This window comes from Piliocolobus tephrosceles, chromosome 21, assembly GCF_002776525.5.
Source record: "Piliocolobus tephrosceles isolate RC106 chromosome 21, ASM277652v3, whole genome shotgun sequence".
NCBI lineage: Eukaryota > Metazoa > Chordata > Mammalia > Primates > Cercopithecidae > Piliocolobus > Piliocolobus tephrosceles.
In genome coordinates, this window is record NC_045454.1 from 32,576,605 (window position 1) to 32,596,751 (window position 20,147).

Below are 20,147 nucleotides of genomic sequence, written 5' to 3' on the forward strand. Positions count from 1 at the left end.
GAACAAAGCTGGAGGCATCATGCTACCTGACTTCAAACTATACTACAAGGCTACAGTAACCAAAACAGCATGGTACTGGTACCAAAACAGAGATATAGACCAATGGAACAGAACAGAGCCCTCAAAAACAATACCACACATCTACAGCCATCTGATCTTTGATAAACCTGACAAAAATCAAGAAATGGGGAAAGAATTCCCTATTTAATAAATGGTGCTGGGAAAATTGGCTAGCCATAAGTAGAAAGCTGAAACTGAATCTTTTCTTTACTCCTTAAACAAAAATTAATTCAAGATGGATTAGAGACTTAAATGTTAGACCTAAAACCATAAAAACCCTAGAAGAAAAGATCCAATTTGTCAATTTTGGCTTTTGTTACCATTCAGGACGTAGGCATGGGCAAGGACTTCATGTCTAAAACACCAAAAGCAATGGCAACAAAAGCCAAAATTGACAAATGGGATCTAATTAACTAAAGGGCCTCTGCTCAGCAAAAGAAACTACCATCAGAGTAAACAGGCAACCTACAGAATGGGAGAAAATTTTTGCAATCTACTCATCTGACAAAGGGCTAATATCCAGAACCTATAAAGAACTCAATCAAATTTACAAGAAAGAAAAAAAAAAAAAAAAAACCCCATCAAAAAGTGGGCAAAGGATATGAACAGACACTTTTCAAAAGAAGACATTCATACAGCCAACAGACACATGAAAGAATGCTCATCATCACTCACCATCAGAGAGATGCAAATCAAAACCACAATGAGATACTATCTCACACCAGTTAGAATGGCAATCATTAAAAAATCAGGAAACAACAGGTGCTGGAGAGGATGTGGAGAAATAGGAACACTTTTACACTCTTGGTGGGACTGTAATCTAGTTCAACCATTGTGGAAAACACTGTGGCGATTCCTCAAGGATGTAGGACTAGAAACACCATTTGACCAGCCATCCCATTACTGGGGATATACCCAAAGGATTATAAGTCATGTTGCTATAAAGACACATGCACATGTATGTTTATTGTGGCACTATTCACAATAGGAAAGACTTGGAATCAACCCAAATGTCCATCAGTGACAGACTGGATTAAGAAAATGTGGCACATATACAGCATGGAATACTATGCAGCCATAAAAAAGGATGAGTTTGTGTCCTTTGTAGGGACATGGATGCAGCTGGAAACCATCATTCTCAGCAAACTATCACAAGAACAGAAAACCAAATACCACATGTTCTCACTCATAGATGGGAACTGAACAATGAGATCACTTGGACACAGGAAGGGGATCACACACCGGGTCCTACTGTGTGTAGGGGGGAAGGATAGCATTAGGAGATATACCTAATGTAAATGATGAGTTAATGGGTGCAGCACACCAACATGGCACATGTATACATATGTAACAAACCTGCATGTTGTGCACATGTACCCTAGAACTTAAAGTATAATAATAATTAAAAAAAGAAAATAAAGGAAGCAGAATTTCTCTTTAAATTCAGCAAGAGTCAGCTCTGTAACCTGGAAAAAACGTCTTCTTAACATGAAGAATCAATATTATTTTTTCACCATTGATATTTTCCATCTCTGACTTAAAGCTATAAACTAACTTCAGCAGGAATATTTATAGCTTGTTATGGAGCATCTGTTACACAGCAAGCACTGTCATGTTTGTTTGCTCTATTTATATATAAAAACATCCTCATGACTTATAAAGCATCCTTAGTACTTACCTGAAAAAAAATTGGCTCAATAAATAAATATAGTTATTTCAATTATAAAAAGTGAAAAGAACAACTAAAGAAAAGCAGGTTAAATAGAGGTCTTCAATTAAAAGAAGAAATGAAATGATCTAAGAACATAAAATATAACTTAATACACTAATTTTGGAATTACATCTAAAAATTATTTTGTGTGCACTACTAAATTTTATAAAAGCATTATAATCGCTGACAAACTCACATAATGCCTCAGCAACTATAAAGAAATTATAAAAAACAAGAAAATTATAGGTCCAGCATGCGTACCAGGCAAGTCAAAACAAAAATATTTGCATGAGAAGATTCTGAACCATAAGCCATGATATATTACAGTAATATATTCAACATAAAGCAGAGAGTATACATTTGTTTTCAGCATTTTTGAGATATTCAGTTTTCTAGTAAACTAGTTACCTTATTATTATTTTCATTTTTTGGAGATGAGTCTTACTCTTTCACCCAGGCTGGAGTGCATTGGCATAATCTCAGTTCACTGCAAACTCCACCTCCTGGGTTCAAGCAATTCTCCTGTCTCAGCCTCTTGAGTAACTGGGACTAGAGGTACACACCACCACACCCAGCTAATTTTTGTATTTTTAGTAGAGATGGGGTTTCACCATATTGGTCAGGCTGGTCTCAAACTCCTGACCTCAGGTGATCCACCTGCCTCAGCCTCCCAAAGTGATGGGATTACAGGCGTGAGCCACGGCACACAGCCAATTATTTACCTTATTAACATGATTTGTTTTGCTCCAATATTGCTGTTTTCTTCTGAATATAGGTACAAATTCATATTCACAAAACACATATACTTTATAATTTTCTTACCCCTAAGGTTTATCTTTAGAGTAATATATGTGTATTTTACCTCTATGTAAATAAAAATTAAGAGTCTGTATGTTTGCAGGCAGAAAGGCCACATGTTTAAAGAAAAATATTACCAATTTTTAAATGTTTATTCAGAATTCAGAAATGTATGGATTTTATTAATACTTTTTTTTTTTTTGAGACCGAGTCTTGCTCTGTCGCCCAGGCTGGAGTGCAGTGGCCGGATCTCAGCTCACTGCAAGCTCCGCCTCCTGGGCTTACGCCATTCTCCTGCCTCAGCCTCCCGAGTAGCTGGGACTACAGGCGCCCGCCACCTCGCCCAGCTAGTTTTTTGTATTTTTTAGTAGAGACTGGGTTTCACCGTGTTAGCCAGGATGGTCTCGATCTCCTGACCTCGTGATCCGCCCGTCTCGCCCTCCCAAAGTGCTGGGATTACAGGCTTGAGCCACCACGCCCGGCCTATTACAATTCTTATTATGACCATAAAATGACCCTGTAACCAAAAACAATTGCACATTTCAAAATAACTAAATGTGTAGAATAGGTTTGTAATACAAAGGATAAATGCTGGAAGTGATGGATACTTCACTTAGCCTGATGTGTTTATTACATATTATACACCTGTATCAAAATATTCTATATATGGCATAAATATATACACATACTATGTACCCACAAAAATTTTAAAAAATAAGTTCATATAAGAAAAAAAGAATAAAAATTTAACCTACAAGGACAATATTCTTTAACCAGTTTGCAGTTGAAAGTCACTGGCAAAAGAGATGTTAGTTCATTATGTTACCAAATTAAGCACTGTAACCATCTTTTAACTACATTCTTGAGTAAGCTAGATAGGTTAAACTTAGTGGCATAATAACGCATCACTGAATGCACAATGGTCATAATATGTTAAAAAAGTTTAATTAAAAAGCTAAGTTTACATGTAATCTGAAAAATTTAAAATGTACTGCATTTTATTAAATATAATTAGTAAAATATTACTAATTTTAACTAAAACTAAAAATGTTTTTCATTCACTATAATGCAGAAGAATATTACTCTGAACAACTACCTCATATATCACTCAATATTATGTGAATCACAAAGAGCCCCACCACTTAGATTTTCATCATGCATCTTACATTTTAATGTTCTTGTTCTTTTTTTTTTTCTTTTTTTTTTGAGATGGAGTCTCGCCCTGTCACCCAGGCTGGAGTGTACATAAGAATAGTGTATTTTTTTTTTTGAGACTGAGTCTTGCTCTGTCACCCAGGTTACAGCGGAGTGGTGCGATCTCGGCTCACTGCAACCTCCGCCTTTTGGGTTCAAGTGATTCTCCTGCCTCAACTTCCCCAGTAGCTGGGATTATAGGTGTGCGCCAGAGTGCACAGCTAATTTTTGTAGTTTTTAGTAGATGGGGTTTCACCATATTGGCCAGGTTGGTCTCAAACTCCTGACCTCATGATCTGCCCGTCTCAGCTTCCCAAAGTGCTGGGATTACAGGCATGAGCCACTGCACCCAGCTTAATGTTCTTATTCTTTAATAGAAAAGGTCATAAATAATGACCACCTAATAAAAAAAAATCTCATGTCTTTGATGCAGCAACTGATCACATGCTTTCATATGTAAATATAATAGCAATGAAGAAGAAAGAGCATGAAGTAATTTGAAAATTGAATTACATGATTATTTGCTTTTTAAAAAACCTGTAATTTTTTTAAGGAAAAAAGTATACTTTGAATTGTAATGAAAATGTTCTACTTCTTTTAAAGTTATATACAAATAATTCATCCACCAAATTTAGTTTTGGATTCTTTTCTAGACTCAGCACTCTGATTTAGTGTAGTGTCTGAAGTGCCAGCGCCTTAGATATTTCTACTGTGAATCCTCTGATATTTACATAAACTTCGGATTAAATATATTTTTATATTTACTGCATCTGCAAAAATATATTTTAGTATGAATCCTCTGCTGCTTTTTAAGCTGTAGTTTTTGAAAAGGTCTTTCAAAATTTGTTACATTTGCAGGGTTTTTCTCAAATATAAATTCTCTGATGTTAGCCAGGTGTGGTGGCTCACGCCTGTAATCCCAGCACTTTGAGAGGCTGAGGTGGGCGGATCACCTGAGATCAGGAGTTTGAGATAAGCCTGACCAACATGGAGAAATGCCGTCTCTTCCAAAAATTATCCAGGAATGGCGGCACATGCCTGTAATCCCAGTTACTGGGGAGGCTGGAGCAGGAGAATCGCTTGAACCCGGGAGGCAGAGGTTGCGGGGAGCCAAGATCACGCCATTGCACTCCAGCCTGGATAACAAGCGAAACTGCGTCTCAAAAAAAACAATCTCTGATGTTAAACAAAGTTTAAGCGACTGCTTCAGGGGTTTCCTCTAGTACAAAATCAGTACAATAAGATTTGTCATACAAGGTACTACAACCCTCTTTATATTTGCAATGTTTGTCTTCAAAATGATTACTCTTTTTCACATTAAAGACTTATATTTTCTGAATGCTTTTTGGACAGTAATTACATTTATAATGCTTTTATTAAGTACTAACTTTCTGATGCTGAATAAGATGTGAGCAGATATTAATGGCTTTTCCACACTCTTTATATTTGTATAATTTTTCTCAACTATAAATTCTTTTCTGTGCAATCAGGTGTGAGCATAAATTAAGCTTTGCTACATTGTTCGCACTTGTAGTTTGTTCCAGTATGAATTATCTTACCTAAAGTGTGACAACCACTTAAAGACTGCCACATTCTTCACATTTTTAGAATTTCTTACCAGTATGATTACTTTTATGCTTGTAAGTTTGAGGTGGTGTCAAAATTATTGTCACATCTTTCAGGTTAGTAGGGTTTCTCTCCAGTATAAATTTTCTTGTTTAATAAGACTTGTGAATTGCTTAAAAGCTTTGCCATAATTTTCACATTTGTAATTTTTCTCCGGTGTGAATTATCTTATGTTTAGCAAGGACTGAGGACCATTTAAAAGCTTTGTCACATTCTTCACATTTGTAAGGTTTTTCTCCAGTATGAATTCTCTTATGTTTAGTAAGGTTTGAGGACTGGTTAAAGGCTTTGCCACATTCTTCACATGTGTAGGGTTTCTCTCCAGTATGAATTTTCTTATGTTTAGTAAGTTTTGAGGATTGGTTAAAAGCTTTGCCACATTCTTCGCATTTGTATGGTTTCTCTCCGGTATGAATTACCTTATGGATAGTAAGGGTTGAGGGCCATTTAAAACCTTTGCCGCATTCTTCACATTTGTAAGGTTTCTCTTCAGTATGAATTTTCTTATGTCTAGTAAGATTTGAGGACTGGTTAAAAGCTTTGCCACATTTTTCACATTCATAGGGTTTCTCTCCAGTATGAATTTTCTTATGTTCAGTAAGTTTTGAGGATTGGTTGAAAGCTTTTCCACATTCTTTACATTTGTAGGGCTTCTCTCCAGTATGAATTATCTTATGTTTAGTAAGGGTTGAAGAGTGTTTAAAAGCTTTACCACATTCTTTACATTTGTAAGGTTTCTCTGCAGTATGAATTATCTTATGTGTAGTAAGGTGTGAGAAATGATTAAAGGCTTTTCCACATTTTTCACATTTGTAGGGTTTCTCTCCAGTATGAATTATCTTATGTGTAGTAAGGTGTGCAGACTGGTTAAAGGCTTTTCCACATTTTTTACATTTGTAGGGTTTCTCTCCAGTATGAATTATCTTATGTGTAGTGAGGTTTGAGGACTGCTTAAAGGCTTTGCCACATTCTTCGCATTTGTAGGGTTTCTCTCCAGTATGAATTTTTCTGTGGGAAGTAAGCGTTGAAGATCGGTTAAAAGCTTTACCACATTCTTTACATTTGTAAGGTTTCTCTCCAGTATGAATTATCTTATGGGTAGTAAGAGTTGAGGATCGGTTAAAAGCTTTGCCACATTCTTCACATTTGTAGGGTTTCTCTCCAGTATGAATTTTCTTATGTTTAATAAGGTTTGAGGACTGGTTAAAAGCTTTACCACATTCTTCACATTTATAGGGTTTCTCTCCCGTATGAATTCTCTTATGTTTAGTAAGAGTTGAGGACCAGTTAAAGGCTTTTCCACATTCTTCACATTTGTAGGAATTTACTCTAGTATGAATTTTGCTATGTTGAGTTAGGCATGAAATCACGCGAAATGATTTGCCACATTCTCTACATTTGAAAGGTTTCTTTTTAGTATGTCTTATCTTATGTCTGTTTGAATTTGAAAATTTATGAATGACTTTTACATATTTATCACATTGAAATATTTTGCTCTGGGTAGCCGTGAGACATTGGTTAGGTCCATTATAACCTCCTTTGTGCATCTTACACTCATCCACACTTTCACAGCCTTTTCTTAAAGGTAAATTCTCACGTCTACATGTTCCATATCTTTTCAGTGTTGCTTTTTGGAAAGAATCTTTTATATTCTGCTCTGGCCAAAGGTCTTGGGCAAAATGAGAACACATAACTGAAAGAAATAAAAATGACAAATTACTCCACTTGCTAGACTTAGATGAAGATAGTTTACTAATGTAACATATAAAACTAAACAAACTACATTAAGTAAGATGGCATAGCAAAACACCATAGGCCCTAAACGCTTCATAGACATATAAATGTAACAAAAACATACTGACCAAAATACATTTGTGGAAAATTTATAAATGAGTTAAGTGTGTGCAGTGCCCTAGGTGAGCATAATGCAAAGAGCCACATAGGAAAAAAACAGTTTATTACATTTACAACACAGCTCTTTCTGCTGCCCAGTGTAACAGAGTGCCTTTAGAAGTAAATTGGCAACTCCTGGTTTCTTTTATAAAAGACCAAAAAAAAAAAAAAGTGGCAAAAACATTTTTATTTCTGATTTCCAGGGACTTTTCCAGACACTGGTTTCTGTACTGAAATAAATGGTATATACATTGGAATGGGAGTTTGAGTCTGGTGAGATCAAAGGTAAATGCTACAGCAGTAAAGAGATTGCAATATTATAGGCAGGAAATAGTTGTAGCAAATGATTACTGACTATTAAGAAGAAACATACAAACTCCTTTAACTAAAAAAACCTAAAAAATTCCAGACAAGATACATCCTAAGAACATGTTAGAGAAACTCTCAGAATCTCTATCCAAGACCATTGGTTTCAGACTATGCCAGGACAAAGCTGTATTATGAAGATTGTTACAGGTAGTTTGCTTTTAATGTCTAAATTTCAATGAAAGATTACAATGTATACAAAATATTAGGGAAACATAGCCCCATCAGAAATACAAAAATTTCAGAAAGCTACCATTAAAAATAAACATATACAAATTAGTTTTAAAAACCTGAATAATATTCAATGAGGAAAATAGAAACACAGACAACTATTGAAAATCGGAAGAATGAGGATAACAACAAAATATTAAAAATATAAAAAAACAGAAATTGTGGAAGTGAAAAATACAAAAAAAATTTAATATAAGAAAAAATGATGTAAAAATGAAGAAGCTCAACAAACTAGAATACACACAAAGATATTTTTAACAAACACATACATGAGTTCAATTTCAAGTCACAAACAAGTAGAGAATCCTGAAAGCTGCAAGATAAAAGTGATGTGTCATTTATAAGCATAGTCTTATGAGATAACCAGTAAATTTGTCATGAAAATTTTGCAAGCCAGAAGGGAACTGTGTGATTTTGTAATAGTCCTGCATTTAGTTAAAAAAGTATACTGGCACTGCATATGCCCTATAAATCAAAGATGCTTAAAATAACATAATGTAAGAAAACAACATATTATATAAAAATGCATAACTTTCTGGGAAAGATATGCACATATCCAAAATCAGAATTCCTTAGCATTATCACAATGGTGCAGAAAACATTTTTAGTTATTCTCTAAAAGTTGAAAAATAAAAACACTAATTATTATAAACACCCATTAATGTACTTACAACATAAAAATATAATTAGCAACATCAATAAGTTGAGGCAGATATAATGAGAAAGGTTTTTTGTATACAATTAAAGTTCATTTTTTGCCAGAATTAAATACACTGTTGCATCTTTTAGAGATTTTATGTAATCTCCAAGGTACCACAAAAAAATCTGTATAGAGATATAAAATAAAACTTTAAAAAGTGAAAGCATATTAGTACAAAAATAAAAAAGACACAAAGAAAGAAAGAGAAAATTGGGAACAAAGATACAAGAATCACACAATAAAATAACATTAGTAAGTCTTTCTGTTTCAGAAAATTAAATATATAAAAAATTAATTTTAATTAAAAGACATACTTTCAATAAAGGGTATTAAAAAAAAATTAAAAACCAGGATTCAACTTGCCTTTCTACAAGAGTCAGTTGAGATCTAACGATAAAGAAAGACTGAAAGTGGCAAGATGGAAGTAGACATTCCATGCAAATTTTAACCAAATGAGAGCAGAAGAGGTCAAAGTAACATTACACAAGCTACATCTTAAGTTAAAACTGTCATATTTTATAAAATGTACTTTAAAATCAAAACTCCAAAGAGACAAAGAAGGACATTAAACAATAATAGATTCACTCACTGGGAACCTCTGACAAATTTCTATATATATTTTGTGGTGTGCGTATCTCACATTAAGGTTCCAAATATATAAAGCAAATATTGACAGAACTGATGAAACACATAGAGTGCAATATAATTATAGTAGGATATTTCAATACCTACTATCTATAATAAAAATAAAACAAGACACAATATTAGAAGGGAACAGATAACTTTAAGGTAATATAAAACAATTACTTCTAACAGGTATAGAGAACACTTCTCAGTAACATCAGGATATACACCTTTCTCAATAGCTCATACAACATTCTTTTTGACAGGCCACCTGTTAGGACAAAAAAGAAGTCTTAACAAATTTTTTAAAACTAAAATTTTATAAATTACTCTTTATGATAAAAATGGAATCAGGGTATAATTAATGTTGTAAAGATATTCATACTGCTCGATGTAATCTACAGATTTAAGGCAATGTTTTTAAAATTTCTCATTGCATTTTTGAAGAAATAGAAACAGCAACCTCAGAAGTATATGGAATCTCAAAAGACAATAAAGTACCCAACATTCTTCAAAAAAAGAAACAATGTTTGAGGCATTATAGTTCCTGATTTCAAACACAGTACAAAGCTATAAAATTAAAACAACTTGGTATAAGTATAAAGCTGAAAAGGTACACTAATAAGAGAATGCAGTACACACATAATGTATATGTCATATAAAGAGTCATTTGCCTACCCATAATTATTGCAGCATTGTTACTGCAAGTCAATGGGTGAAAGCAATGCAAATTTCTGTTACTAAACCATTCAGCAGATTTAATTTGAAATATAAAAATACTGGAATAGGTCGGGTATGGTGGCTCAAACCTGTAATCCCAGCACTTTGGGAGGCCAAGGCGGGTGGATCACTTGAGGTCAGGAGTTCGAGACCAGTGTGTCCAGTATGGTGAAACGCCGCCTCCACTGAAAATACAAAAATTAGCCAGGCATGGTGGTGCATGCCTGTAATCTCAGCTACTTGAGAGGCTGAGGCAGGAGAATTGCTTGAACCCAGGAGGTGGAGGTTGCAGTGAGCTGAGATTGCGTCAACACACTCTGTACTACAGCCTGGGTGACAGAGTGAAACTCCATCTCAAAAAAACAAAAAACAAAATACTAGAATATCCCTCAGTTTTCAAAAAGCAGGAAATATTCTAACAACTGTAAAGATAAGTCTTCATGACACTATGCCAAATAAAATGAGCTAGCCACAGAAAGACAGAGATTGTATAAGATACTTAAAGCAGTTACAATCTTAGACAAGGAAAACAGAGTGGTGTTTGAAAAGTGTCACAAACTGGGAAAAATTGGTAGTTGTTTAATGTGTATTCAGATTCCTCTTTGCAAGATAAAAACATTTTGATGATATGTTGCATAACAATGTCAATATAATTAAGATGACTAAATTGAATATTTAAAAATATTTTATTATAAATTTTGTTGTTTTTGATACATAAAAATAAACAGAAATACCTAAAAAAGATACAGGGTAATGATAGTTTTTATATTATCTTCAAATTCAAAAGTGTTTCTCCCACATAGAAATAATATACATTCACAAATAAATAAGATGATAAAAGTAGAAGAATTTTTATGACTACTCACCTACATAAGATTAAACAACCATTCACAACCAAACTATACAACAAATACACAAGTTATAGGAAAACAGAAATAATATTTATACAGACAAACATAAACACATTAGCAATAGATGTATGGCTGATTCATATTTGATTTTGCTTCACACTGCCATAAATTGCAGAGTTAAATATTTTCATACACGATTATAATATAAACTAAAACATCAAAACACAATTAACTAATGTGAGCTGGAATACCCTTAAATATGAAACACAAAAACATAAAAGTGCAAAACAAAATTAAAACATGAAATGTAAAACTTATTGGACACTATCAAGTAGAACAACATATTCATGAAAAAGATCATAGAAGAATATAGCAAAAAAGTAATACAGAGGTTACTTGAAGATTAAAAAAAGCTGAGACCTTTCCAAATTCTGATGTAATAAAAAATTCTTAAACAATACTACTTGAAAGTATGTTTATAATTATATATTAATATATAAATATATAAAAATATATAATAACTACACTACTAATTATTTTACTGCAAAAACAAGATAAAAATAAAGACTTTTCAAAATAAAAGGTGAGGGTATTCATCACCCCTAACACAGTCCTACAAAAACTGCTACATGGTTGCCAGGCACAGTGGCTCATGCCTGTAAATCCTACAGTTTTAAGAGGCCAAGGCAGTCAGATCACTTGAGACTAGGAGTTGAAGATCAGCCTGAGCAACATAGTGAGACACTGCATACAAAATAAAACAGGCTGGGCGCGGTGGCTCAAGCCTGTAATCCCAGCACTTTGGGAGGCCGAGAGGGGCGGATCACGAGGTCAGGAGATCGAGACCATCCTGGCTAACACGGTGAAACCCCGTCTCTACTAAGAAAAATACAAAAAATTAGCTGGGTGTGGTGGCGGGCACCTGTAGTCCCAGCTACTCGGGAGGCTGAGGCCCGAGAATGGTGTGGACCGGGGAGGCAGAGCTTGCAGTGAGCTGAGATTCAGCCACTGCACTCCAGCCTGGGCAACAGAGCGAGACTCTGTTCCAAAAAAAAAAAAAAAAAAAAAGAAAAGAAAACAGAAAGGCTAAATGAGTCCATTATGTTAAAAAAATAAAATGATGCTGAAAAGCATCATAGAAATATATATAAATAAAAAACTCTTTATTAAATATATCAACATATATATTATTTATTATCATAATAATGGTGCATAAAACTCTTAAATTCTCTGTAGAATATGAAAAACAAAATATAAATCTGTTAATAGAGACACAACATAAAATAATAAATACCAATAACAAACTGGAAAATATAGAGTCAAATAAGCTGAAAGTAACAGAACAGAAAAACTTTTTATTCCATGCAAATATAACCACAATTGAGTGAGACATTCATAATTATATTAGACATAATATGCTTTAAGTACTAGCATGAGACAAAGATTGATATTATAGTAAAATGGGTCAATTTACCAGGAATCTGTAACTATTATGCCTATTTATGTGTATATGTATATACAACATTAGGGCTCCAAAGTATATAAAGCAAATACTGACAAAAGTGAAGCAAGAAATACATAGCAACATAATAATTGTAGACATCAAGACCCCATTTTTAATAATAAATAGAAAATTCAGAGAAAAGATCTGTAAGAAAACAGAAAACTTAGACAACATTACAGAATATATTATTTTGCACATAGAGGAATACCTGAGAGTGGATAATTTATAAATAAAAAAGGTTCGTTTGGCTCCTGGTTCAGCAGACTGTACAAGAAGTGTGTGCCACCATCTGCCTCTGGTGGAAGGTTTCAGTAAGCTTCCACAATGGTGGAAGGCCAAGAGTAACTGGACATATCACATAGTAAAAGACAGAGCAAATGTGAGGTGAAGGAGCCAGGTTCGTTTAATGAGGCGGCTCTCATTTGAAATAACAGAGTGTAAACTTTTTGATTACCAAGAGGATGGTACAAAACCATTCATGAGAAATTTGCCCCATGATCCAAACATCTCCTACCAGGTCCAACATCCAACACTGAGGATTACATTGCAGCACGAGATTTGAAGAACATGAACATCTAAACCATATCACAGACCAACTAGGATTAACAGACATGTACAAAAGTTTTCAGTCAAAAGCAAGAGAATGCACAATATTCTTATTTGCACCTTGTTCGCATAACAAATCTTACTAAATTTAAGAATACTGGCTGGGTGAAGAGGCTCATTCCTATAATCCCAGCATTTTGGGAGACCAGGGTGGGAGGATCATTTGGAGCCAGAAGTTTGAGACTAGACTGGGCAACAAAGTGAGACCCTGCCTCTACAAATAATCAAAAAATCAGCCAGGCATAGCACTGCATGTCTGTAGTCCAAGCTGCTCGGGAGGCTGAGGTGGAAGAATCACTTGACCCCAGAAGGCCAAGGCCTCAGTGGGTCAAAATCATGCTACTGCATTCCAGGCTGGGTGACAGAGTAAGATTCTGTGTCAAAATAACAATGACAACAACAATAAATAAATTTAAGAAGACAAAAATTATACACTGTGTTTTCTGACCAAAACTGAATGCAACTAGGAATTAAAAGCAAAAGTAAAACTGGAAAATCCAAAATTACGTAAAAATAAAACACACCATTCAACATATTCTTGCTCAAGTTTCAAAAAATTTAATTTTTCAAAAATGTCAATACAACCTACAGTGTCAAATTCAATATAATCTAACCAGAAATCCCAATACCACAATTTTTTTACAGAAATATTGTTTAAAATTTGATTATAAACTATAGCCAAACACCCATGAAAAAGAACAGAGGCATGATACTTCCTGATTTTAAAACATAATAGGCCGGCACGGTGGCTCACGTCTGTAATCCCAGCACTTTGGGAGGCCAAGGCAGGTGGATCATGAGGTCAGGAGTTCAAGACCAGTCTGGCCAACATACTGCAACCCCATCTCTACTAAGAATACAAAAAATTATCCGGGTGTGGTGGTGGGTGCCTGTAATCCCAGCTACTCAGGAAGCTGAGGCAGAAGAATTACTTGAACCTGAAAGGCAGAGGTTGCAGTGAGCCGAGATTATGCCATTGCACTCCAGCACGGGAGACAGTGAGAGACTCCAGCTCAGAAAAAAAATTAAAAAATAAAAGCTATAATAACAAAAACAATGTGGTACTGACACAAAAACAGATAAACAGATGAAAGAACAGAATAGAGAGCACAGAAATAAACTCTTCTGTATATGATCAAATGATCTTTGTAAAGTGGCCATGAGCTCACAATAGAAAAAAAAAATCTCTTCAAGACATAATGTTGAAAACTGGATATCAACACGGATAAAATGAAGTTGGATTATTTCCTTGAACCACCTATGAAAAATGTTTTTTAATAAAATACCCAGATATAAAAATAAAGGGGGAAAGACGTGACATTGGCCTTGGCACTGTTTTCCTAGATACGACATTAAATGCATGAGCAAAAAAGAAAAGAATAATAAAATTTAACTGCACTATACTTCAAAGTTTCTGCATATCAAATAAAACATTCAACAGTGACAATGCCTCCAAGGAAATAGGTAAAACTATTTGCAAATCACATGTCATAGAAGTTAACATTGAGAATATATAAACAACTTGTAAAACTGAACGATAAAGTTGAATAATTTTACTTAGAAACGAATAATTGAACTAAATTTTTCTCAAAAAGAATACATGAATGGGAAAAAGCATTTGAAAGGAAATGTGGCCAGGTACGGTGGCTCATGCCTGTAATCCCAGCACTTTGGGAGGCTGAGACAGGTGGATCACTTGAGGTCAGGTGTTTGAGACCAGCGTAGCCAACATGGCAAAACCCTGTCTCTACTAAAAATACAAAAATTAGCCAGGTGTGGTGGCATGTGCCTGTAATCCCAGCTACTTGGGGGGCTGAGGAGAACTGCTTGAACCCTGGAGGTGGAGGTTGCAGTGAGCTGAGATCATGCCACTGTACACCAGCCTGGAGCAAGACTCCATCTGGGGTGGGGGCGAAGCACGGGGAGGGAAGAAGGAAATGCAAAATTCCTAATTTATAGAGAAATGTATAAAAATCACAATGAAAAACAAAATCACCTCACACCCATTAGAAAGGCCACTATGAAAAAGAAAAAAAACAAAAAAAAACCCCAACAAATCTGTTGCTGATGCAATGAAAACAAAACCTGTATTAATTGGTGGAAAACAAAGATGCAGCCATTATTTTAAAATGTCATAAATGTTCCTCAGATAATTAAAACTGGAATTATTAAGTACAGCAATCACATTTATGAATGTATATCCAAAGTATGCAATACAGAACCTGAGAGACATATTTGAGCATCCATGTTTATTGTACCAGTATTCACACAAGCCAAAAAACTGAAGCAATCCAGATGTCCCTTGATTTATAAACACATCAAAAAAGTAACATATACATACAATGAAATGTTTTTTCAGACTTAAAACAGATTATCTTGTAACAATTTAACCTTTCAGAGTATTATGTCACTTAAACTAAGCTAGCAATAAAATGGTAAGATACAATATGATTCCACTTATATGAGATATCTTAAGTGGTCACACTCATAAAAACAGAAAGTGGAAGGGTGTTTGTCAAAGGCACCAGAGAGGGTAAAATGGGTTGTTGTTACTTAATGGGTATTGAGTTTTAGTTTTACAAGATGTAAAATTTCTAGAAGGCTTTTGCATAACAATATGAATATACTTAACATTACTGAAATATAGAGCTATTTTTTTTTGAGACAGGGTCTCACTTTGTCACCTAAGCTGGAGTGCAGTGGCACAATTATGGTTGATGATAGCCTGAAATTCCCAGGCTCAAGTAATCCTCTTTCTTCAGTCTTCCAAACATCTGGGACCACAGGTGCGCACCAAAATGCCAGGCCATTTTAAAGACATTTTTTGTAGAGAAGGAGTCTCCATATGTTGCCCAGGGTAGTCTCAAACTTTTGGGTTCAAGTGATCCTCCTGTCTTGGCCTCTCCAAATCTCTGGGATTACAGATGTGAGCCACAACCATGCGTGGCCCTAAAATGTACACTTCAATAGACTTAAGATGACAACTTCTATGTGTTTTAAAAACATTTTTTCTAAAAAAAACCTGAAAACAATATAGAATTATAAATATTTTCAGGAATTATCTTCATATCACAAAAGCATTTTTTTTCACACAAAAGAAATATATATTCATCATTAAACACATGGTGAAAATAAGACAATCTCCATGACTACTCACGTAAACAAGATGAAACAACCACTGAAAATCAGCTAAGAGGTGGGGCATGGTGGCTCACGCCTGTAATCCCAGCACTTTGGGAGGCTGAGGTGGGCAGATCACCTGAGGTCAGGAGTTTGAGACAAGCCTAACCAACATGGAGAAACCTCATCTCCACTAAAAATACAAAATTACGTGGGTGTGGTGGTGAATGCCTGTAATCCCAGAAACTCAGGAGGCTGAGGCAGGAGAATCCCTTGAACCCAGAGGCGGAGGTTGTGGTGAGCTGAGATTGTGCCATTGCACTCCAGACTGGGGGTCATATTTATAGATAAGCACACATACCTATATAATTGGATTGTTATAGGCATATGGCTGATTTATGTCTTAACGAAACCTCACATTGACTTAACGTGTACAAACAGAATTGCAAGTTATCTAAAATTATAACGCGCTTTCCGGGCTTCCTCTCCTTACCAACGGTTACCAAGAGAAGCTCCCGCGGGTCCGCCCTAGGCGCTCCGCCCCAGGGACCCGCTCCGACTGCTGCAGTTCGGGCCTTATTTTAGGGTGAAGCCCGGGCACCCGCCCCGGCTGTGCCATAGTGGGAGGCCACGGCGATTATCCAGGTGAAGGTCTTCCAGGACCCACTGGCTGATGATGGCTTCACCTGGACCTGCCAACTACTCCTGGAGTCCCACCCAGAAGTGACTCAGCAAAGGAGGGTCCTGTCTCACTCTACGATGGCACCACCCCCCCAGCCAGTCAGCAGCAAGCACCCATTGCCTAGCTACCCTACCCTTTCCCCCAAACGACCTTTGGAAAACCCTAGTCCTTGAATTCTTGGGGAGACTGATTTCAGTAATAACCACTTGTCCGTGTGAATTAAACCCTTTCTCTATTGCAGTTTCCCTACCTTGATCAACTGACTCCATCTGGGCAAGAAGAACCCGCCAAGTGGATACAGTATGAAGCCAGTTTTCCCAAGGGCTTTTATGGGCGCCATAAGTCAACTTGGATTGCTTAAAGCTGTCTGTTTATATTTGAAAGCCTTGGTAAAATATGCAGGGTCTCTAATTATGTCCTATTACAAGAGAAAATGGACTGTATTGCACTTGTGCACATAATTCTATTGACATTAGAATACAGATAGGGGAAGGGGGAAAACCTTTTTTTTTTTTTTTTTTTAAATAGTGCTCACAAATAGTTCCCAATTTTTGGAGAAATCAGAAAGAGATAAGCTACTCAAGCAAAATAAAAAAAAATAAAAAAAAGGAAAAAAAATTATAACGCATAAGTAAAACCAAAAAAACACAATAAACTGATGTTAAGAAACCTACACTACCTGGGCGTGGTGGTTCAGGCCTGTAATCTCAGCACTTTGGGAGGCCGAGGTGGGCAGATCACGAGGTCAGGAGTTCGAGACCAGCCTGGCTAATATAGTGAAACCCCATCTCTACTAAAAATACAAAAATTAGCCAGGTGTGCTGGTGTGCATCTGTAGTCCCAGCTACTTGAGAGGCTGAGGCAGAAGAATTGCTTGAACCGGGAGGCAGAGGTTGCAGTGAGCTGAGATTGTGCCACTGCACTCCAGCCTGGGTGACAGAGCGAGACTCCATCTCAAAAAACAAAACAAAAAACAAAAAACAAACCGACACTGAAAAGACACACTAATATGAAACTGCAAGAGAGTAATAAATGTTTACTCATAAACTCTGGTTTGCAATATTGATATACCATTAAGAAATAATGTGTCTAGACAACAATATTTGACTGTGTACTCATGGAAAGCAGGTATTTTGAATCACTGGCAGGCACCATATGGCAGTAAAATTTCAGAGAAAATGCAGTATAAGCATAAATAGAATATTGTAATGAGAAATTTTTTATAATCATTTAAAAGAAACCAGAGATAAATTTTGTTTTAAATATATGCATTTTTACACAAAATGAAACTGCTGCAACCCAAATTTAGAAGCAAATAGCCTTACACTGCTAAATAAAATACACACACACACACATATATAGCAGAAGACGGTTATAGCCTCTGATATATAAAACAAATATTTGGGAATAAATTATGCTATTATTTAGATTTAGGCTGAAGAAAGTGGTTGAATATCCTATAATTCCGTTTTACCTGCAGCAAACTTAAATTTATAAGTAACAATTTTAGTAAATATGGAGCGCCTACTAATTGTCTAATTTACTTCAGGCATAACATGTAAATTCCAGCATATTGTTCTAAATGTCTGAATCTAAAATTACAGACAAGTTTGAAATGGAATATAGAAAGTAAAAATGTATAGAGAGAGTAACATCAGCAAGATGGAAAAATAAAAGGTGCCCTACTTTCTTATGCTCCAACAGCAAGAAAATTTTTCAGCCTTTCCTGACAAAAATGCCCTTATGAGAGAGCCAGGCATCATGGCTCACCCCTGTAATGACAGCTACATGGTACACTGAGGTTGTAGAATTGCTTCAGGCCAGGATTTCAAGAGCATCCTAGGACAAATGCAGTGGCTCATGCCTGTAATTCCAGCACTTTAGAAGGTTGAGGTGGGCAGATCACATAAGGTCAGAAGTTTGAGATCAGCTTATCCAACACGGCAAAACCATGTCTCTACTAAAAATACAAAAATTAGCCCTGTGTGGTTGTGTGTGCCTGTCACTTGAACCCAGGAGCCGATGGGAGTGAGCCAAGACCATGCCACTGTACCAAAGCCTGTGTGACAGAGTGAGACTCCATCTCAATAATAAAAATCAAGACTAGCCTAGGGTCTGAAGCAAGACCCTATCTCTAAAATAAGTGCCTGTAAGAGAGTTTTGAGATTCAGGGAGGGACTTGTGAAACTGCTAAAGCCCAAGATTGAGGAGTATCCTTTTCAGAAGGTAGGGCCTCATTCAGGTGGCAAACTACAGAAACTCTGTTCTTGACTACAGACCAAAGAAATGGCCCACCTAGCTTGGTCCAACTGACAATTCTGAACTTACTTTGTAATCATCCCCAACACCTCCTAGCCACAGTATGAAAGGCCCTGCCCTTCCAGAGGCCTGAAGGAAGACACCAATTTATAGACATGCAGACAAGCCTACAGACCTTGGTCTTTACTGTGGTCCCCAAAGCAGTTTAATGACTCAGTTCCAGCTCCCTAAGTCACAGTTCATGGCCAGTTCTGCCTACACAGAAACCCACAGTATCCTGGAGAAATGCTCTCTGGTATTCAGTGAAAACCATACTCATCCACATCTGATATAAGCCCTGCCATTATTAGACTCGACTGCAGAAACCTGCCCTATATATAGAAGTCCTGAAGGATATTCAGTCTGTCCAAAAATAAAATGGGAGTTACAGCTACCCAAGCCTCTTATAACAAACCAACTAAAAGGTAGACCCAGAAGCCTTGTGATTAAGCTACAACTCCTCTGCACTATAAACCCAGAGGGCATCCCATCACCCTGGGGGCCCAACAGAAGATCTTAACCTTCTGAAACCGGTTTATAAAAACTTGAAGAGGGCCAGGCGCGGAGGCTCATGCTTATAATCCAAGCACTTTGGGAGGCTGAGGCAGGTGGATCACAAGGTCAGGAGTTTGAGACCCGCCTGGCCAATACGGTGAAACTCCATCTCTACTAAGATACAAAAAAAATTGTCCAGGTGTGGTGGTGCACACCTGTAGTCACAGCTACTTGGGAGGCTGAGGCAGGGGAATGATCTGAACCCAGGAGGCAGAGGTTGCAGTGAGACGAGATCATGCCACTGCATTCCAGCCTGGTGACAGAGCGAGACTCCGTCTCAAACAAACAAACAAACAAACAAAACAAAACAAAACAAAACAAAAACTTGAAGAGCTGTTTGCTCATTCAAATTCATACACACCAATGCAAAACTATATTGTGCTCATTGTAAAATGTGAAATAGAGGTTCCTCTTCAAAGGGACTTTCCTCCTCATCTAATTAGGAATAAATAGTAACTTTTCTTAGAAGCAAAATGTATTCAAAGACCTATGCTAACATTCTTAGATATCTGCTAGCCGTAATAAAGTAATCAATTTACTTTGTGTTCTTAGCTCCCACATTTTAGCCTAAATATTTGCCCTGGCATGCTTATACTGGTCCAAGCAAG

General features: G+C 36.2%; 1 protein-coding gene across 4 annotated transcripts in view; it reads right to left on the bottom strand.

Moving 5' to 3' along the window:
- Positions 1 to 4,002: 4,002 nt before the first annotated feature.
- Positions 4,003 to 20,147, bottom strand: part of LOC111524829 (zinc finger protein 85) — a 29,664-nt gene continuing 13,519 nt past the window's right edge. For 2 of the 4 annotated variants that reach the window (XM_023190116.2, XM_023190115.2), the window contains one exon: positions 5,123 to 7,082. In XM_023190116.2, coding sequence (XP_023045884.2) covers positions 5,524 to 7,082 — 1,559 coding nt within the window. In that variant the 3' untranslated portion in view covers positions 5,123 to 5,523. Of the gene's footprint in view, positions 7,083 to 12,476; positions 13,259 to 20,147 lie in introns of those variants that run through there. The other 2 variants (XM_023190119.2, XM_023190117.2) reach the window with 2 other exon arrangements.